Source organism: Odontesthes bonariensis, chromosome 4, assembly GCF_027942865.1.
Source record: "Odontesthes bonariensis isolate fOdoBon6 chromosome 4, fOdoBon6.hap1, whole genome shotgun sequence".
Lineage (NCBI taxonomy): Eukaryota > Metazoa > Chordata > Actinopteri > Atheriniformes > Atherinopsidae > Odontesthes > Odontesthes bonariensis.
In genome coordinates, this window is record NC_134509.1 from 15,552,456 (window position 1) to 15,574,550 (window position 22,095).

The 22,095-nt window shown below is 42.2% G+C and overlaps 1 protein-coding gene across 7 annotated transcripts in view; it reads right to left on the reverse strand.

Annotated features, from left to right (window-relative positions):
- The window catches only part of lrba (LPS-responsive vesicle trafficking, beach and anchor containing), a 179,939-nt gene that overhangs the window by 118,136 nt on the left and 39,708 nt on the right, over window positions 1-22,095 (reverse strand). For 6 of the 7 annotated variants that reach the window (XM_075463166.1, XM_075463165.1, XM_075463164.1 and 3 more), the window contains exons 22-32: window positions 14,749-16,182; window positions 14,386-14,582; window positions 13,697-13,850; window positions 12,954-13,134; window positions 10,949-11,082; window positions 10,147-10,254; window positions 9,885-10,026; window positions 9,444-9,801; window positions 2,921-3,087; window positions 1,026-1,110; window positions 733-866 (exon numbers count right to left, since the gene is read on the reverse strand). In XM_075463166.1, coding sequence (XP_075319281.1) covers window positions 733-866; window positions 1,026-1,110; window positions 2,921-3,087; window positions 9,444-9,801; window positions 9,885-10,026; window positions 10,147-10,254; window positions 10,949-11,082; window positions 12,954-13,134; window positions 13,697-13,850; window positions 14,386-14,582; window positions 14,749-16,182 — 3,094 coding nt within the window. The remainder of the gene's footprint in view (window positions 1-732; window positions 867-1,025; window positions 1,111-2,920; window positions 3,088-9,443; window positions 9,802-9,884; window positions 10,027-10,146; window positions 10,255-10,948; window positions 11,083-12,953; window positions 13,135-13,696; window positions 13,851-14,385; window positions 14,583-14,748; window positions 16,183-22,095) is intronic. The other variant, XM_075463161.1, reaches the window with a different exon arrangement.

The following is a 22,095-nucleotide window of genomic DNA, read 5'->3' on the forward strand; positions in this document are numbered from 1 at the left end:
ACAAAAAGAAGTCAGGTAATATGCGTTTGATACAGAATTCTTTGTGTGCGTTTTACCACATGAAGCTTTGGAAATGCATGCACACATTTACACTCCCCACAAACAGGGATAACCTAACCTTGTGCCATCTGCAAGGGAGCAGATAGTATTGATAGGCCTAATGAGCCGACATGATGTTACTGTAAACTAATACATATTTGGGCCTTGTATTACAGGCCTGACATGGCCAGCATATGTCCCATCGATCCCTGAAGGCAAGCCCTGGGCTTTTAGAGGGCAGGGGGCCACTAGGGTGTCCAAAGACTGCTGCTGAGGCACAGACGGGGGGGGGACAGGAAAAGCCTTTGGTTTTTCAGTTTCTCTTTATATGACACAGACTCATGCGGCATCGCATTCAGACAAACACACATGCATGCACATACACACCCCCTCCCCTGCAGATATCAATCAACTTTCCATTTTGTTTGGTGGCAGCAGACATCCCAAACACTGCTATTAGTGGCCTGGCCTCTGACCTGGCCCCCTGAAAACCTTCAGCACAGCTACCCAGCTCTTGGCCCAATGCAACTCATCACACTAGTGGATTAACAGTCAGGATATGTTATTGCATTTAAATAAGAAACCTTGCATCCCGGAGGTTTTGTGAGGTTGCAGTAAAACAACGCTGTGACCTTTTTTCTTTTTTAAAAGAAAACTGCAGTGAGCATTCAATTTCTATTATGTCGTACTCACTGGTGCCCTCAATAAGCAGCTCTTGTCCGTGGCTGCCCAGCAGCGTGCGAGAGAGGAAGGGGGCAAAGTCGACAAAGATCTCCCTCAGCAAAGGAGCCGCCTTTTCGAGAGCATGCTCCAGGCGCTCCGATATACTGAAAAACGTACACGGGAAAACGTGAAATTAGGACGACATTTTTAAAAATAAATATCAGAAGATATGCAAAAATAACAGATTGGGTAAGCTGATGTGCATAAACAGCTGATAGTGCATGTGCATGCAATAGAGAAGGAGAGAAAAGAAGATGAATCACCTCATATTGGGGGCTGTGTTCTGGGTCACAGGGGAGAGTGGGGGGACAGATGGCAGGCTAGTGCTGGCTGGAACCTGGCCGCCTGCTGTAGGGAGAAACCAAAGAACTCTGTTATTAGTCTGGATGTTGGACAAGAACACGCACACATACACACACACACAGACACACACAGCAATACATTATAAGAACAGGGTCGCACCATAAACCTGTGCGGAAACATGCCTCTTATGAAATAACACAATGGTCTCCATTCAAATGTATAGAATAGGGAGATTTATGGCTGAAAAGGGCAAGTGGGGGTAAAAGTATAATTTTATGGTTAGATAGTGAATGATCTACTCGGAGCACAATATGTCTTATCAATTTACTATTCATTTACTGGGAAGATGATTATATTTCACTGTCAGCTTCAGTAAAACCGTGTTTTTTTGTGGGTTTTTTTTTTAAACATTCAACGTTTTACGTTCAACTGTTTCTTTATATGAAGTATTTATTGTGAGAAACTTTTTCAATCAAAAGTCTGCATATGGATGTGAAATGATAAAAGCTATCCCTCCATCTTTTGCATCGTCTTTTTTCCCTAATTAAGTCATTACATACCAATTTACCCCTCCGGGCTGTTTTTGTGACTGTTAAATTATACAACTAAAAGGTGCTTTATGACTTAATTCTGGAGACAGAGGCACACGAGCTACAAAGTCCACGTGTGATTGATCTGGCTGTAAATTCTCTTCCCAGTGGCTCATAAATAAGCTAATGCCCAGCTGAATATGGAGGAGGGGGATTCCTCTGGTGTTTCAGCGGGCTTGTTTTTCCAGCCAGGACAGTCTCCAAGCAGGGATAACTCTTCAGGAATGACAGACAGTGTAATTTGTGCTGGAATGTGTGTACATGTGTGTATGTAAGGTGTTAAACAGCTCCATGTGGGCCTGGTGAGAGTATCCCTCTCGAGCTGAAGTAGCTCCTTCAAACAAAAAGGAGTAAATGAACGTCTCCATTAGTCCTCCCACTGCCCCATAAAGCACACACTCACAAAGCATATTTACTCAACACTGCTTACTGGCTCCGAGTGCCCGATGGATACAGCAAAAGGTAGCATTATTTATAACAAGCATACGAGACGTACAAAGATGCCCACTTAGACTGCGTCAAAGCCGCCTCTTAAAACACACACACACACACACACACACACACACAGATTACTGAGAGAAAATATTACACTTCGTCACAGTTACGACACGCATAACTGATTTAATATCACTTCTGACTCACTGATCAACAGTTTAAGGTTGCTTTTAGAATAACAAGAAAATGACTTAACTTCAATCTGTTACATTTTCATCTTCTACATTATCTTTTTGTATGATTGGGCATGATGCATTCATGGAACATCTTTAGGCTTTAGAAGCTTGTTAGATGTCATTTTCCTTGACACACCCTCTTCTCTCTACCTGCATATCCCATCTCTGCCTTCACAACCAGCAGCAGAGAAAATATTTCCCGACTAACAGATTTGTGAAAAATGCGCTTCAAAGTTTTTTTATTCCGTTTTTGTAAAAAAAATAAAATAAAATAAAAAATAAATAAAATAAAAATTTTAAATTGTAAAAAAATACAGCTGTTATAGCTATTACAAGAGAATTAGTATTACTCCAAAGTTTTAAGGCTATCCTTTCTGCTCTTAAGTGGATTACATTGTAATAACACAATACTATTCCAGCAGGCACACCGAGGAGTACACTCTCTAAATAAATATTGACTTTTTCTGAGAAGACTCATCCAGGCTATGACTTAGCGCTGCCCTCGAAACACTGCCCTCCCACTACTAGAGCTTTACAATTGTATTAAAGATGCTTTGTGTGCGATTGCACGTGCATATGTGTGTGTGTGCTCACAGGCTGCGGAGTCTGCAGAGGTGCCCTGGGAGGCGTCACCAGAAGATACCACGGAGACGCTTTCGACTGCTGTCCCAGACACGGAGGCAGCAGTGGATGTCGGCACAGAGCTGGACGCGCCTGGAGATGGCGTCACGCCCACTTTCTTGGGTGCAACCACGACACTTCTGTGGACAGAAGAAGAAGCTTATTATTTTATTGTTACCCTGACAGAACTACTGTGAAAAATGCTGATGGTGCCATTTCACAGCAAAAAAAAAAAAAAAAAGTCTTTCATCCTTAAAAAACTTAACACTTAAGACAACATAACGGAAAATGTTGACCCTAACATTTATTGTTTTAGCATTTATTTCCTGGTATTTCTTCTGGCAGTTCAGACCATTTTTAACATCTATTATAACAAGTAACCCTGCTAATGGAGAGTTTTTACATTTTACAGCTGATAGAGCTTTACAATAAGATCCCAAATCCAGACGAGTTGAAGAAGATCCATCCAAGATGTGGCACAGGAGCGAAAGTATGGAAGTATGAACCATTGCTTCCCTTGATCCTCATGGGAAATGTGAGATTGCTGGCAAAGCAGAGAAGCTTCAAGCGCTGACAAGTACACAGCAGGTATATCGAGAATGCAGTACGTGTTTCACATGGTTTCAGGAACATATTTTGGACTCCGAGGCTTTCAGACTGCACAGGTCGACACGGCGGTAAGAGTAAAGGAGAAAGAATTGCAGTGCTCGGTAATAACAGATGGTGTAATCCTGGACATGCCACTGAGAAGGAGCATCTCTGCACCCAGACAACTGAACAGTCGTCTACTGAGAGTTGACCCGAGTTGTCTGCTGATGCTGTGACATCATAAATTTAGTTGTTGCCAGGCTACAAACACAACACCCCAATGCATTAATGGAAATCTTGGGCGATTTCGATCATGCTCCTCTCTCTGCTACACTTCCAACTTTCAGTTTCTGAACTGACTTGTAATTACTTATCTAGTCTCAATCATATTTTCAGCAGTACCATATCAGCAATATCACATGTACCCATGTGTTTTGGGTTATTACCCATTTGTGAAGTTCTGTGAAATTAGCTCTGGCTGAATCCGAGTAGACGCTTTATCTTTGTACTCTTCTGTCCGCCACCACATCAGTAGACACTAGTTACACCAGGTATCATCCGAAGCTATGTTTGCTTATCTGTCTGCTTGTCCACACTAATTTGTCCCCTTCATTCTGGCTCAGGTTGATCTTAGTTTCATCTGTCCAAAGGATGCAGCATCCACAACTGAAATAACAAGAATACAGCCACGATCAAACTTATTCTATATCAAAAGTTAGAGTAGACTGAAGCACCTATTCTTAAACAATTGCACTCCTCAAAGCTTATTATTCACCAGTTTAGGAGAAAATAAATGAATAAATCCCTGCCAGCTAGATTAAATTTGTACACACAGTTTATCTTCTTATTAGCACTTCTGTCTCTTGAGGGCCCTCCCTGTAAAGTAACAAGAAGTGTTTCTCATTGCGATGTGGTATGAGCAAGTGGAGTTCAAATTTCCATCCGGCGAACAGACGAGTGGAGGAGAGCAGCATGCAGATAAGCTGTCAGTTTAGACCAGGGCTCTGACAGACCACTGGCCATATCAAAGAGAGCCTGGCCCTGCTTATCAGTGCTGACACAGGGGAATCAGGGTCTAATCACTGGCTACTGCTACCTCTCAGAAACACAAACCAACACAGGCTCAACAAGATATGCACAAATACATCAAACGCACACATTTGAGTACCGTCTATAGAGACGAGAGCAGAAACACACAGGCTGATTCCTGCCACATTCAGTGTCAGTGTGAGTAGAAACGCACCTACATAACAGTATATTGGGATCAGGGACCCTGCGGTGCAGACATACACCTGGTCTCGGTATCAAAGGCTACTCTGAGCTGATTTAAGAGAGGTGATCAGATCCATAAAGAATTTCCATACATGTAAATCTGCAAAAAGATCCACCTTTGACCGTGGTGTTGACAATAAAAGCCTACGTTGAGAGGCTTCAACCAGATACATGAATGAAATCAGAATAGATGGCCAGTAAGAGTGGGGATAAAAGTATCTGGTAACTTTTTTTTTTTTTTTTCTCAGATAGTGACTGAACTGGATGGCGGTATCAGAGAGCAAGGGTGGCGCTGACATGAAGCACCCCGGGTGTCAACAGCAGTTGAGAGGGACAAAGAGATATCGGACCCCTGGTGTGTGGAGACTGGAAGTGTGCGTGTGAATCTGCCCGCAAACATTTTAATGCATGCATATGTGTCTACAATTAAGTGTGTAGGAGTCTGGTGGTGAACATGTCTGTGGATGTGTTTGGCCTTCCATCTGCTCCCCTGCAAAGGCCCGGTGAATTATTCAGCAGGTCATTAGCCACACTTATCATGAGTGGGCCGCCCCAGTCGATTAATCAGCCGTCAGCGGCCCCACTCAACCCACAAACAGGAGCCCAAAGCAAAGTGTGTGTGCGCACCTAAGCTGAGGCTGAATTATTTAAAGCCCTTGACACACAGCGGATAAGTACAATGAACACCATGATTCCAGTAATCTCTGGTATTTCAGGTAAAACAACTGTGAGCGTGAGGAACAGAACGTCTTTGGGGGGTGGGTGTGTGTGTGTGTGTGTGTGTGTGTGTGTGTGTGTGTGCGCATGTAAATTCCATTCGCAACACTGTTTATTTCAGACTAATGTAAGAGCTCATCACACCACAGTTTGATCTCTTCTTCATGGTTGTTCCATGAAACCTCATGCATGAGAAGACTTAAAACAGTATGAACAGGCCACACACACACACACACACACACACACAGCTTTAAAAATCAGCTCCAGTAAACTCCAGAGCATCAAACGCTCCATCAAGCTGTGATTGGAGTACAATAGCTTGTATGAAGGCACATGACCTGATGATATTAGAGATTAATGAGCTAAGGGTCCACAAAAAGTACGTAGATTATTGCATTGCATGTAGATATATGTGAGCAATGTAAGAGTAGATTTTTCAGAAAGTTAGGTGGAGGAGCCACCAGAAAATGTTGAAATCTGAACTGAAGGGGCAGAAGAAGAAAAAAAGAATGATTTTGTTAATATTGTACCATATCCTACAAATAGTTTTTACACATTCATTCTACAATTTGACATGTGCTTTGATATTTTGGAAAAATCATTTCATTTGCATTTTCCTATACATTTAAAAAGGAGATGAATGAGAAAGAAGTTTTAAGTCATCTTGACCATTTGTGATATGTATTGAGCAACCTGTGGATATGCTGATAAGTGTAATAATATTCATTGATTTATTTATTTTTGTTGCAAGAGTAACAAGTGAGAAATTATCTGGATTACTCTTTAGGGTAAAAAAATAAATACTGGTTGAGATATAGTAATTACACTACATCTATTATGTATACTATAACAACATGAATCTTTGTAATTTAAAGTGATCAAGTAACATGTAGGAACCACATCTGCTACTGGGACAGTAATCCAAATGACACAAATACACGACTGACTGAAAACTGATTTTTAATCTGAAAAATTAGGGCGTAGCTAGAAGCTGTGCTCATGTCTGACATGCTTACCATCAACAGTACATTGACAGCACTTCACCAACAACACAACTCATCTGCACATCAGCTCACACATGCATACCGAGTCGGTTAGCAGGAATGCAAACAACTGAACCATGTATATCCTAGTGTCTAACACTCACATATTCTGCTGAACCATGCAGTCTAAATCATAGACTTGTACAATGACACTGTTTAGCTCTGGTTAGTATCAGCAAATATTTGCAGACTGGCTGTCATAACAGGGGCATAGCTGAGAAATGCATGGGAGAAATCCAGCAGGTCTTCACTAGTAAATAAATCAGTTTGGATACTTCACCCTCTGACCCACCCCCAGTTTTTATCTGGGAGATCCCTGCTTTTTTCATGCAGTGGTCTCATAAATCCAGCCCTCTGGGCAAGCTGAAAGTTGCCATGTTTTGACAGGAGATGTCAGTGCAGAATGTCAGCTCTGGCTTGGAGAAGTGTCACTGAAAGACTTAGTGGTTAGTGTGAGATGCTGAGCTGTGATAGAGTTATTAGAACTGGATAGTAAATACCTTTGGAACTTATCTCCATGTGTCATGAGGTAACTTGCAATGGTAAGAATTAACAGGCAGTCAATCTGATTAAAAAGTGGTTAACCAAGGCTAAATGTTGGCTTAGAGCCAGCGAGTTACATGGATTATGGGGTTGCTTTGACAAAACATGGAAATGACACTTCAGCAGTGAGATTTAAAAAAAGTTAAACATTAGAATTTTGGGGGGGAAAGTAGGCCTGTATTGAATGTTGATGAACTAAACAACTTACCACTGAAGTCACCAGATTATCACCAGATTATCACCATTTTGTAATCCTATATGAAATGAAGTGACATTTCCTGCTGATTCGGTTGTTTATTTAAATAAAGTTTCGAGTTTTAAGGCTGGTGACTGTTGGATCAAAGGGCCACATCAAGGAGCCACATCATTACACTGTGTGACATGTTCCTTCATCTGGTGGTTTATTTGAGTCGTTCTACCATAAGTCATCCTGCTGCCTACAATATAGCACTAAATGTGCATGAAGGTGCTGGCATGGTGCTACAATCTGTTCGGAAAGTGCTTGTACAGAGAGCTGCAACAGTCTGCCTGTTGTAGCTGTATGCTGTCACTTGAAGTGAGTGCCAAAAGATGTGTGGAATAATGGGAAATGCAGGTAACTCTCGCATGTGTTGTGCTATTCCCAATCAGTTTGCTTCGCCTTCGACAAAGGAAAATCTACATTTTTAGCCGAGTATGAAAAAATAATGCCGGAGCATTGTTACTCACTCGCCTGTTGAATCAGTACCCTCATGACATAGGCTACTTAAAAAACTAAGGGAAAAATATCTCCATTCCAGTTTAAGCCAACCTTTCACCAAATTAGCATTTAACCCAGTCATAGCAGCGGTGTCCAGGGGTGACGCACTGTTGGCTTTTTGGAGGATTGCAGTCCATCTCTGTGGAAACATCCCTGGTCTCACATGACCACAAAACGGCCTTTAAAACATGATTGAAATAACTGTAAATAATGTACAATTTACTGATGGATCTCTGCAAAAAACTACACTGCTCAGCTTTTACACGGAACAATCTTTGAAAACATCAAAACATTTTCACTTCTGTTTTTAGAAGATTGTTACGCCATTTGTTGGGGTGTTTTATATATAAAAAAAAAAGCTTTGAGAACTATCATCCTTTTATTCTATTTGACTATGAAATGATTATTTTGTGCAGGTGAGACAAACACCATCCAAGCTGCTTTCATGTCTTTCTAAAAAAAAAAAAAAAAGTAGCTGTGGTACAGTTCAGTGTCTGGGATTGCATGAAGAGGCTCCCATAGGCATCGAGTGAGCTGTTAGTCTACGTTCTCCAGCTCTCCTGACGTCCTCTCTTCCCACTGAGTGTGCTCAGCGGACAGGAGCCAGTCTAATCCCCCTGATATGAGGAGCGCCCTGAGACCTGACAAAGCATTCCTCAGATAAAGACACGCGATCAGAGAGATGCCATGGAATTCCCACAGTTGGGGGCAAGCAGACTGACTGTGTTTGTGAGTAAGAGGAAGAAAAATGTAGAAATATTTTCTTCAAAACTCTACAGAACTCTAACTTGACACCCGTCCCCCTCCCTCCCAGCTCTCTTCTTCTCCCTTTAAACTCAGAAACCCCCCTCTCTGCTGTGTGTAAATGTCTGAGAATCAATGCTCCAAATGCAAACCAGACCAATAACCATCCTCTCTCACCTGGGCCTGTCTGAGGCTTTGGTACCCTGCTTTGCTTTTGAAGCCCAACTCCTGAACAATCACTCTGCACCACCAGAGGTAACACAAATTATGATTTTTTTTCTTTTTTCAAAGTAAAGAGGTGAAACACTATACGGATGTAAGAGAGGGCGAAACACGCAGCAGAGAAGATGAAAAAGAGCTGTTAACTATCCGTGGCAAGGTGAAAACAAACAGCTTCCTGTCAGCTATGCCTCCCCGTCTCTTCTTCAGACAGGACTCCTGTCTTTTTTTCTCATTCCTCTCTCTCTTTTTTTTATTTGAAAAAGGCAGGTTTCTTTGTAAAGCACTTTGTTTGGGATGAGAAGCTGCATCAACTCCTACCAAAGTACAATGGGAGTTCAAGGGGAAAAGAGTCAGACGAAGATCCTGTTTAGAAGGGTTTCAAAGATCCACCGTGACTTCCTCTGAGAATACCAAGCTGAGATGACTTCAAGGTCTGACTTTCAAAAGTCCCCTGCAGTTATGGTGGGATAAAAGACATGAAACTGTCGACAGGACTTAATACCATATGGGATTTAAGAAACCGACGAAGATGGTCAGATGTAAAGTAAAGTCCCCACAGGCGACAAGGTGTAGTGCAGAAAAACCTTATGTACTGTGTTCAAGCGAGTGTTTGAACCTCAGCCCTCACCTGTCAAATGAGCGGAACTGTAGGGATGATTCTCTGGCCACGTCCCCGATGGGTCCGAGAAACGCTGGAGGCAGCAGACTTGGATCTACAGTGATATCATCAGCCGGGGAGCTCACTAGGCTCCGCAGAATGTCCTTCACATTCTTGCCCTTTGAGTCAGCAGACGGAGCAGGTCTGACCTCGGATGACAGCGTAGACAAGGCCTCCGAGATGGCGTCCGGACCGTGAGTTACACCAGAAGATGACAGATCTGCCTCACTCGCCGCAGTTGAGGTGTGATCCTCACCAATACCAGAATCATACCGCCTGAGAGAGAAGCCATTCTCTACCTCTGCTCCACCTGAAGCGCCACCACTGTCTGAGAAGACATTGATAATAACGAAAAGTGTGGGTAATCAACTTTTTCACACCATTTTTATTTTTTTTTTATAGACTACATACCTGTGCTTCTTGAAGACTGAGAGCGATTAGGGAGTTTCTTGTCATTGTGGGGCTCCAGGATGTCCCGGTATTTTGACACCATGAGGACAGAGATGAAATAGACAACAGCAAGAGCCAGAAACTGAGCCTGCTTACTGTCCTCCTGAAACAAACAAAACCCACTAAAGAAAAACTGTATGTGTGTCCTACTCAGAAAGCAAAACAAATCAAGAGGAGCAGTGTTGAGAGTGAAGTACATCCATGTCTTTGTTGTACAACTCACGATATCTCTGAAGACAACAGCCCTGAGTCGGTTAATGTCCATATCTTGAAGGAGCCGGTCCAAGTCTCTGACTGGGGACATGCCACCTGTCACTGCATCAACAGGACTCTGCGTGGATTCATGAAATTCCGTCCGTTACCGCATGAAATGTATCATTATCATCTGCATGTGAAGTGCAAATATTGCATGCATTTTTGCACCAATCAGAACGTCTATTGTGTCAATCCACAAGCAGTCATGGAGTAGGGTACGGTTAAACATCTTTGGGAAGTTATCCCTCCTGAGATCATGTCCTTAAAGTAATGGCTTTTCTATAGAGCCACTGCATTATAAATGAGCTTTAACACCCAGTTCAGGGAAGAACAACATGGCTTTACTGGAAGTCACTGTATCAAATCAAAGGGGCAATGACAAAGGGCCTAGTCTAGTGTAACAAATAGCGAAGCGTGCTGTAATACAATAAGATATGAGCTAATACAATAACACTTGGTTGCTACCAGTGAGGTGGACAAAGGGCAAAGCTGCTTGTGGTTCACTGCTGAGGACAGGGAAAGAAGTACCATTATTTCTACTTGTGAAATATGAGGAATTATCAGAACAAACCAGCAAGAGTGGATTTGTGAAACTTGCAAATTTAGCATTTTATGGGGAGAAAAATTAAAAATAGAAAAAAACAAACAAAAAAAAAAAAACTCTAAACCAATTATAAACACTATAATAAAATAAAAAGTTGCATATCTAGGGAAAATAAAAAAAATAAAAATCTGAAAATGAAGGCTGATGGTATATTTGGGTTACTTGCCTGTGCCGATGCAGACTTGGCCGTTCCAAGCATCGTCCTGGGCATGGCTGTGTAGCCGTGAGCTGAGCCTTCAGCACCATGCTTAATCTGGGCTTGCTGACACTCCAGGCAGTTTCTCACTGCCATAGCACACACTAAAAAGGGTGAGAGAAAAGGATGTTATGCGACATCATAAAAACAAAGTCACTGCCAGAGAAACTTGCTCTGAAGGGGAAAAAAATAAAAAATAAATTTAAATCTTTCTAATGATGCTTCTATGCAACAAAAGAGAAACCAAAGTGAAAATCCGGAATGTGAACTGGGAAGACCAAGATAGAAGCAGCTGAGAGAGACAAAACGAAAGAGAAAAAGTGGGGCCATGACAAGGTCAGTGCTCTGGCCAACTCTGGCAGCACCGCTCACTCTTCCCTGCTCCACCTCTCCTCTCAAGGTCATAGTGCAGAGGTGTTGTCTTGAATCATATCCACTGTGCGCAGCTCCCATAACAAATGACACTGTTAGGGTGTGCACATGCTGAGTAGGCAGCAAGATGCGTCCTTCGCCAGAGGAAAAAATATATTATTGTCCGATAACTTTAGGTGGGCTCAGAAGTGACATGCTTGCCATGTAATTTAATGTACTGCTCCTCTTCGGAGCCCCTCCAAGCCCCCGCTGTTCAGTGCTTGACAACTGACAAATGTTAACTCTGCTGCATTAAGATTACGAAGGAGGGCATTATTCCGTCTGGAAATGGGCTCGCTTTTTCCATTAGGACCACTCTTTCATACGACCATTTATAAAAAGAGAGGCAGAGGGAGACGCTAAAACCTTGTTACAGTTTTCCAAAATCAGATTAGGTGCCAGCAATGGGGAGCGCATACCTCATCAAATATTCATTTCATAAGGGCTGCCTTCTAAAACCTGTGCTGTGGCGACGGCATTTTCCTGCTAAATCTGCACAGCAGCAGTGAGATCAGAGAGAGGAGGTGTGCTTCGGATAACAAGTTTACATTCTGACAGCGCTTTTGTTTGTAAGGGGGGAAAAAAATATTTTAATTGCTTGAGAAAACATTGCGCTACTTTGACACTGTGTGTGTACATTGTGTTCATCTCCGTTACTAAAAAGGTGCAAAACAAAAGATAAATAATTGAACATTTCCTGTTTCTTTTATTCAGCAATTGTGAATCTGGGCTTTGGATGCTGTCAGAGGAAACTTAAATAGCCTTGAACAGAAGGCAGAACAAGGCTTCAGGCTATGCAGCAGTACCGCGCAGCCAAGGCCATTATGGGTGACTCACTATATCATGCTCGCAGCCATTTTAAAGTGTTGCCATGCAGTAGGGTTAGAATAACATGATAAGAGAGAGCCGATATGAGCAAAGTGAAAGAGACGAGGGGATGAGAGCAGCAGCTGGAGACTCCGAGGAAGAACGCAGAGAGGGGAGAATGTAGAAGGGAGTGTGAAAAAGTAGCAAGGACTGGAGCTGATACAGGAGGCTGCTGCCGGATGCAGTGGTGTGAATCAACAAGCGAGTCCAGAGAGTGAAGGTAATGGGAGAAGACAAAGCAAGGAAATTCAGTGAGAGGCCACAGATAAGGAGAAAGAATGCTTAACATGTGAAGACTTACCGGTATCATTTTCATATCAACTGAATTAGGGGTTCCCATTTTACATTTTTGATTTTCTTCATCATTTTTATTGCAAAACTTATATCTTACAACCATTTTCAAAAAGCGTGCTTGAGATTTTTCCAACAAGTTTAGCAGTTAAAAGCCCAACTGAAATCCTGAAAAACTGCCAAAAATACACCGACCAGTATATACCTGTCCCCATAAGAAACAAAAATAATTTTAATACTTCCTGCATAACATTATTCTACAAGAATTTTCAGTCTAAACTGAATTTTCTTCCTGAAAAGATTGCGTTGCGTGGAGCAGCTGAGCAATAAAAAGGGAAAGAGAACAACAGACAAAAAAATAAAAAAAATAGCTTGTTTCAAAGAATAAATGACCAAATGCGCTTACCAAGGCGAAGGCACTGTCGCAGGATGCCCCCTGAAGACATGTTCTTCTCAGCTTCTATCTCTGTGAAGTGTAGCGAGCTGGCAAAGATGAGAACATCTGCGAGGTTGATGAGGCGCTGGAGAAAGGTGACAGAAGCTTCCACCGCCAAGCCCTGGGATGGCTCAATGTTCTCCAGTTCGTGCTGGTATTCAACACATTTGGAAAAAAAACATTAACAGCAAGCAATGATAAGAAAAAAACAACAACATACAAATGAATGAAGGACTGTTTCGGAGGGGGGGCGGGGGGGGAAAACTTAGGTCAAAGTCAACATCCACTCCAGACATTTTTCCTGTCAGTTTTTACACCGATTCAAAGACTGAATGGATTTTTCCAGAGCTATGTTAAATTAAATGTTAAACTGATTAATCACTGTGCGCTCCTACGCGTACATGGCAGCTATACTGAAAATAGACCAGGACATGTAAAAGCACGATTTTTCACATTTAAGTCCAAATTTAGTTACAGGCCTCACACACAGCTGAATGTAACTAATCTGTAATGGAATTGAGCATCTGCCCATTTCTCTGAGGTCAGACAAAACAAAAACAAACTAACAATGTTAGCAGGCAGCTAACTGTAGTCTAATGGAATTGGAAAAGGTCAATGGGGATTGATAACGTCCTGTGGCCGCTGCCATCAGCCACATATCCAGAAAAGGGAAAAGACATTGACAGAACATTACCAAGCATTAAGGAACTCACAGAGGAAGATGTGGCAGCAGAGAGCAGTGGTAAAATGCCTCCACAAGCCATAATGAGATTGTCCACCACCTGGGAGATGAGGTGTATGCTGTTGTGGACAAACACAGTGTTCTCGCTGCTGTTCACAAAGTCCAGAATTGTCTTTGTGGAGTGACTAAAAGGCAGAGGACAAAAGCACTTTGGGGTTAACAACAAAGTATTGAGAAAAGCATTAAAACTCTTAAAATGACCCATAAGCATCTACTCGACCTTACAATGAAATGCTTACTCAAGCTTATTAATTAGCCTGTTAACACCTTGCACTCACTGCAGTGATTTCAGAGGAAATTACAAAATTATTCATCCATCTCTGCATTGCCACTGGTTTCCTGTCCATCTCACCTTGGCAAAACTCCATGAAATCAGGGCACCAGGCTCTCATACTCCAAGCAATACTTAAAAACCTGTAAATTCCTATAAATTCAGCTAACATAAAAGGTGGTATTTGCATAGATAACCTTCTTTTTCAATAACTTTGTGAAGAACTCATTAGGACACATGCAACGCTTAATTATCAGATAACTTGCGAGATTAAATCTCCCGCCTGTTCTTAGAAAGCTTAAGAGGTCGAACAATCTTTATCCAAATAATCAATATCATTGTTTACTGAAGTAATGGTAAAAATCAGAGTCAATTAATGGTTTCCCTACCTCCTCCACATCTGCACATCTGTCTCAATAGAGAAGAGCAGGTCAGTGAGAAGGCGCTGATGCATATGGGACCAACGGAATTCTGGGATACGGAACATGGTGGAGCGAGGGGCCGAACTGCTGCTCTCTCTCGGCTGGCTGGACGAACTGGCTGCTTCTCCGGCTCCCGTTGCAATTGTCTGGCCTTGGCTCGTTTCCTGCAGGAGCAAAGCATAGATAGCTTTAACATGGGGTAGGCCTGGAAGATTTGGGTATTAGGTTTGGAACACTGACTGTCAATTTTATCGCTTGCATAAAAAGAGATTCTACATGACCCAACTGCTACAATGTAAAGACTGAGAGAAAGCAAAAACAGATGCATACTACTGTAGATGTCTCCTTCAGCTCCAGTCGCTCTGTGTCCAAGGCCACATTGGACACATCCAGTCGGGCGATTCTTATCTCTTTGGTCTTGCTGACAGAGTCGGTGGCCTTGCGGGTGTCAGAGCTGGAGGAGGTAGTGCTACTGTCTGGGGCAGCAGACAGGGTCTCCCCTGCAGAGGTGCCCCTGGTCTCTGAAGGCTGGCTTAGTGAGGGGGCATCTGAAGCTGCTGCGACCTCCTGGGCTTGTGGGGCATCTGAAGCTGCTGCAACCTCCTGGGCTTGCGTGGCATCTGAAAGCTGCTGCTCTGTAGTAGCAGTTTCAGTTATGGAGGAAGACTGCGGTGCAGTAACATCGTCTTTGGGTGGTTCGCTGATGCTTTGTTCAGGCGTTTCAGCTGGAGGAGTCTGACCTTCCAAACAAGCCACCTGCTCCTCGACAGAGTCGCTTCTTTCTTTTTCTTGTATTTTAACATCTTGCTTCACTTCTTTTTCATCTTCCATCTTAATCTCCTGTTCTTCCTGATCATTTATTTTGCTCTCAACATCCTTTTTTACTCCATCACTTTCCTCTCCAGTAGCAGCAGAAGCATAAGAGGATTCCTCTTGACTATCATCAGCGTCACTGGGGTGGACCTGATCGCTAACAGAGGACACGTCAACCAAGTCCTCGTTGAAGACCGAGGCCCCGCCCAGCACACTGTTCTCCAGACAGGCTGCAGGCTCAAGGGACATTTGGGCAGGCTCATTTCCTTGTTCTGAACCAACTGGAACTTCAGTGTCTCCTTCATTTAAAGAGTCCTCTGTTATGAAGTTTGATGATTCACTTTTGTTGTGTTCACTCTCTGATTTTTCATCATCTGTTGCAGGTGTTTGAGAATCACCGTCCGCAGATGTCGTAGAGTCTTCCACTGCTTCTGTGTCAGCTGTTTCAGGTCGGTTGCCATGGGCAGTTTCAGGCTCATCCCCACTTTTTTTAGACGAAGTCTCAGTGGCTGCTTCCTTGTTGATCTCTTCACTCTGTTCCTCTGCATGCGTTCCTTGAATCACCGCAACTTGAGGTTCTTTTCCAACACCCAAGCCATCTCTGGAAGACTCTGCCACCACCTCCTGCTCTTCTTCTGCAGCCCTGGCCAGAATGTTGGACACAGTGATGGATGTGTGTCCCCTATCTTCACTGGCCTCCGGTGGCCTAGAGGTAATCGTGGAACTAGATGCTGAGTCAAGAGATTTCTGGGACAGTTCGTCCACCCTGAGCTCAATGACAGTGGAGGGCGCCGTCTCTTCAGCAGGTGGCCCATTAACGCATTTCATAGTTTCAGAGCTTTGGCTTGCACCAGAAATTGTGCGTATCAAGCTGTGAGAGCCTGTAGACTCCTGATGCTGGTACTGACGAAACATGCGCGACAGATTCTCTTTGTGCTGCTCAAAGGTCACCTGCAAACACAAAATTTGTGACAAAGTTAGAAACATTAATATCAACAAACTCCACCTGGTTATGTGTTTGTGTGTTTGCATGACCAAACTCAATTTGGTCAGACCTCTTTTTTGTTTGTTTGTTTCGGTCATCATTTCTACAACAAAAGAAAATATTAAATCAACCCTTTCTGTGGATGTCTAGCTTTTTTATTTTGTAATTAAAAAGAATAAAGTCACAGATGTAACACAAAACCATTCTGTATAACAGATGAACAGTTTGGCTTTGGCAAAATCGTTGATTCCATTCAAAAGCATAGAAAACTGCTCAACAATGGAAAAGGAAAAACAAAAGGGCAAAAACAGGGGTTGACGTTTGAACAACTGAAGTAAATCGGATTCATATCCAGAAAAGCCAAACACAAACCATCACTAGCACCTGCGCAGAAGAAAACAAGGTCACAGCTAAAGAGAAACAGTCATGGACTGTGGATGACATGCAGTGATGAATCATGAATCTGCATTGGGCAAGGAGATGATACTAGAACTTTGGTCTGGTGCAGGTCCACTGAAACATTTAAAAGATCACTGCCTAAAGAAAAGAAGCAAATTTGGGCTGATGTCAAGTAAAGGAGGAAGAAGCTGCTCGTCATCATTTCTACATTAAATGCACAGGGGGACATTGAGAAAGTCGTTTTTTTTTTGTTTTTTTTTTCATTTTTCTTCATTTTTCAGAACCGTGATAGAAATCGTCTCCGAACAAAAGGGTTCGAGTTTCTTAAGGAAAGATGTATAAGCTGAAAAAGCCAGCGAATGGTTCATTCCTTTAAAAAACAAACGTCTTGCTTTTATGAAAGCTTGAATTTTTAAAGAAAACAAAAACACAGCTAGAGTTAATCACTCCTTACCCCCCCTCTTCTAATTCATCTGGAAAAAATATAGCAAACAATGCCTGAACATTATCCAAGAGTGGAATTGAGTTATTTTTGTGCCTTTTTTTGCTAGCGGTTATATGTAAACACTGAAGTCAAAGTAAAACAAATAATAGCAAAATAACATGGATAACAAACGAGTCAACTAAAATGTCAATAATTCATCATTGTTACTATGTATCCATATCAGTAATGGTAAGATAAGAGCCAACATGTGATACAGACGTCTTATACTCTAATAAATTCCCTGACATGTGAAGTAAAGAACATTGATCATCTGTGGGATGTGTGAAAACAACCCTGATCCACAGAGGCCCCATCAAAGAAGCCAAAAAGCCCAATGCTGTAGGTCTGTGCTGTTTAGGGGGGGGGGTACTGGTACAATACTGGGTATTTAGATTAAATGTTGGAGCTATACCCCCCACAAAAAAAGAAAGAAAACAAGAAGACTTGGGTCAACTTACTGCTATACGGCTCTTTTTTACAATGTTTCAGCAGTTATTTCATGGTATCGAGTCCAGCTACCAGCATGCTTTTCCATATTGTTAACCTGCCTCCCAGACCCTTCATGGGTTTAAGTCTCATTTTCAACTAATCCTCTCCATGTCCCCCAACTGCATTTTGAAGATGAAACTTCATATAAAGATAGTGAGATAGTCTCAGAATGTCCTTTCATTGCAACCTCATTACAACATCTAACCACTGGGACCATTTCTGATAGTTGTGCCATATTTAAAACTTCTCTCTCACTGTATTTGCAACCTTCCAAGGCCTATTAACCTCTATCAGTCTTCTTACCATCTGATACGGGTCGACTAGACTGCTAGTCTATACCGACAATGGTCTGCAGTGGCATTTGAGGAAGAGCCCATCCATGTAAGCAGTCATAGATTAGCAGTAGATACTATTAGTGTGTGTCTCCTTGCTGTGCTGAGTGCGTGTCCAGCATTGGCAAATCCTCCCACGCCTAATTTAAGACCCTGCATTAATCACTGGGCTTGGAGGACAGAGAGTCAAAGATGGGTCTGTGGTGGAGGGGGTAAACTAGGCCCGCTTTGCTGCTTTTTCACCTGAGGCTATTTGGACAGAAGGGGGGAGAGAAAGAGGGGAAGAGTGAAAAAGTAGCAAAGAAAATGAGAAAGCTGAAAGATGAAAAGGAAGGGAAAAAAATAAAGGGCAAAGAAGCCAAAAAAAATAAAAACCAATTGAGTGAGGAAGAAAGGAAAGAAGGAGAAAGAAGCTGATTATTTGTAATTAATTAGGCGTTATTGTTCTAAATTAGCCTGCTACACGGGTGCTCATTAATCTTCTGTAGTGGGAAACAGTGATTGGTAATCCATAGCTGTTTTCTGAGTGCACAGCCTGTTCTAAATGCACCGATGGTCTGTCTCTTTCTCTCCTCCTCCCGCTTTTCCCAGTGATCACACGGCAAGACCTTCTGAACCATTAGTTTCAGCTTAATTTGACATTTAGCATTTTCAGCAATTAAAAGGCAGCATTCAGAGTGCACCGCTATGGACATTATGCAGGAAAGCAGTGAAGCACAAAACATCATAGATTCAGGATGCCATCTGTACATTAGGATGATGTATGCTGGCCTTAAATGGGGCTCTGTAACAGATCCAGTTACCATTAGACAGAGGTAGTGTATGTCTCTGTGGTTTTTAAAAGAGCATTTAACCCTGCTACGATATATAGAAACTGCCTTGGGTGGCTAAGACATCAGTGCTGATCTAATCTAATTTCAGTCTACTCCATGACTCGGTCTGGCCTTAGTGGGTTATGGAAAAATGTTATGGTAATGTAGAGAAGCATGGTGGGCCTTTCTAAAGTGACAGGTAGCATGGTATTAACTGGGTGCAACAGGGTCATATCACACAAGAGATTCTAAATGCTTCGGAAGGGGACCCACTGTCAAACTACTGGAAGAGACGATGCAAAAATTCATTGCGTGTTTGTGCCGTTTTATACAATAGTTTGGCAAATTAAATGATGCACTAGTAAAAAACAAGACCTATATTCCTGTAATCAAACATACCTTCATCAAATGGCAGCAGATCACATTCCCAAATAAGGCATATTTAAAAAACAACCTCAAAATGTCTGGGATTTTTTTCTGCTGTACAACAAATCCAGAATAAACATCTCAACCTGTTACAGTAGGTGAGGGACAGACTAGCAAAGAACAGATTTTTGTGAGCCCCCCCCCCCCCCCCCCTTCAATAGCTGGATCCCACATTTAGAGCAACCATAGCAAGCAACTACTAAACAAAGGGGAGACGGGGAGGGCAGCACGGCCCTAATCCAATTAGCTAAATGCAATTCCTCCTCTAAAATCAATGTCATCTGCTACTGCTGCTCAGGTCGTGCAGTTTCGCTCTAGTTCACAATATCTCCCCTTCTTCTCTATCACTTCTTGTTAAAACTTTTTTCTGCCAAGTTATCTTCTGCCTACCTGCTCTAGTGGTGTGGAGAGTCTTGTTTTCTATAACTGCATTATAACCATAGGAACACAGACTTGAAACAATACTGAAGTTTCCTCTTGTAGATAATTTACTATAAAGGCAAATGAATGTGTCCACCATCAGAATGTGTCCACCACCAACTTTTTAAAGATATTACAATATGGTAGAACAAATATTTTGATGTTGCATAATAACTGCTGGACAGCAGAGACCAAAATCTATGTACAGACTTTATCCAATGAATCGACCTTGAACTTCTCGTCCTGAACAACATCTTGAGTCTTGTTAGTTTTCTAAGATTATCAATATCAATAATCTCAGAAAATAACCATTTAACCCCAAGACTTTAAATTCTTTCTTGTACATGAAATTTTGTCAAAAGTGCGCTGGCTCATCTGGCTGTTCTTTGTGGTGTTTAACATGTTTAATGAAGGTAGTTTGAAAGTGAAAGAGTGAAGGGCACTGGGACCTTCACACCTCAATCTTTCTCTTTTGGAGATCTGCTTTTTCTCAGACTGATTTGTGTGCAGAGAGGGGTACCTTGGTTAAGTTGTGTGGGCTGCGAGTGGGAGGGCTGTTGTGTCAGCATGCCCAACTGCAGGAACATTGTCTATTCACTGAAACATGCATGCACATACACTTCCTTGCTAAGGACTTACATAAAGATCTTCCCACAAAGCAGCTTTGCAAGCAACAATTAATTTCTTCTTAAAACACATCTCATCTCAATGTTATCACCTTAAAAACTTGAGTCTTATACCAGAAATAAGAAAGCTCTTCTTTTTATTTGGAACTTGACGCCAATTCCTGCATCTTTGATCCAGGAAATGCTGCAGAAAATGTATGCATGCACGTAATGCAGCCTTTGACTAACTCGTAATTGACCGAAGGAAAATGCAATACACATAATTTGATTCCACGACAATTTGCCACAGAAATGTGAAAACACATGTTCGGCTTCGGGCATATTGTCCCTGTACGCATCGAGCTGACAACTCTGCCATGGTTGATGCAAGGCGTGCTAAATCTTTGTAAAGGGGAAATGTGAAAATATGTATTTGTGAATGCATATATGCACTTATCAAGAGGCTCCCAGTGGGCTGGTTGTATTTATGAGGCCTTGTTTCTCCGATTGTTCTTGCGTTCCGATGAATATTCAATGTGCTCTGAGAGAAGGGCTTGCTAGAAACCCAAGAGAGAAGGAGGGCAAAGAGAAAATGTGGCTGGTAACTCACATTCACTCAAACACACACACACACACACACACACACACGGCCCTGCAGCAGTGGGAGGAGAGAGCAACAGTGACAAACAGCTCTGGTGCTACAAAGGTGGCAGGAAATCTATCAAATGGGACAATAAAATTGCAATTGAGTTTCTTTAGCTTTTTTTATAGCAGATGCATGTATCTTGGTGGCTAGCAGCTATCCAATGCACGGGCGGCTCCAAGCACTGAAGGGGTCTTTGTGTATGCACGAGTGTATATTGCATCTTACAAGTGCATGGGTTCATTTACACACATTGTACGCATGAAATGCCTCCGAACGGCAACGCAACTGCAGCCAAGAAGAAATGGCATTGATCTTGCACAATTCCGGTGGAGAGAAAAAAAAACAAAAAAAAACAGCATAATTTTCGCACTACTCTGGACATTAGTTTTGCCGGAAAGAAAAATGCCAAAACAAAACCTCTCTCGTGCACACGTTTATAAGACGTCACAATAATCTCAGATTCATAAAAAGGTTTTCGCTATTTTCATTTATCACTGCACAGTCAAATATCCAAGTAGTATTGCTTCCACAACTATCCCTGGCAAAGAATGTATTTACAAGTTTTAATTTCCCCCTTGTTATCGCTGCATCCTCTGTTCTACGATTGTTTGGAGGTTTGGAGAGACATTGTGAGTTCTGAACATCCTGCATATAACACACACACACACACACACACACACTTAATTGCTGCCTTCAGTCTGCCCCTCTCCCCGGCAGTCTGTCTGTGCCCCCTGTAGGACAGCGGCTCTCACAGCAGCACACGTTACAGTGAAGCATCTCATATCACAAGCACTTCTTTAACTCAACTTTCAATCTGCCAGACTTAAAAACCCCCCAGACCACAATCTGACACCAACCTCAATTACTTCACTGTTCTGGAACAGAGTCGCGTAACATGATATCAACAGTGAATTTCTAAAGCAGCATTTCGAATTCAGCTTTTGGAAATAAGAAGTGCCAGAAGTTTATTTTTATCTATGCAACGTGAAAGAAAGAGACTCTTTACATAAATAAAGAGAGGAAGGGCAGAAGGGACTCATTCCAATTGGTTTATACTGCAACTAGCTTTTAAATTATAATCACTATACAGCTTCCATAGGTTAATCTGATGGGCAATGAAAGGCAAGATTCAATTACAATGAAGACCTGAGCTGGAAGTTAAAGGGCCAGACAATAATGCTCTATAACTATCATTTGACGAATATCACTTTGTCATTCTCAGAAGAAGAAAAAAAAAAAAAAAAAAACATGCGACAGAGCAGATGG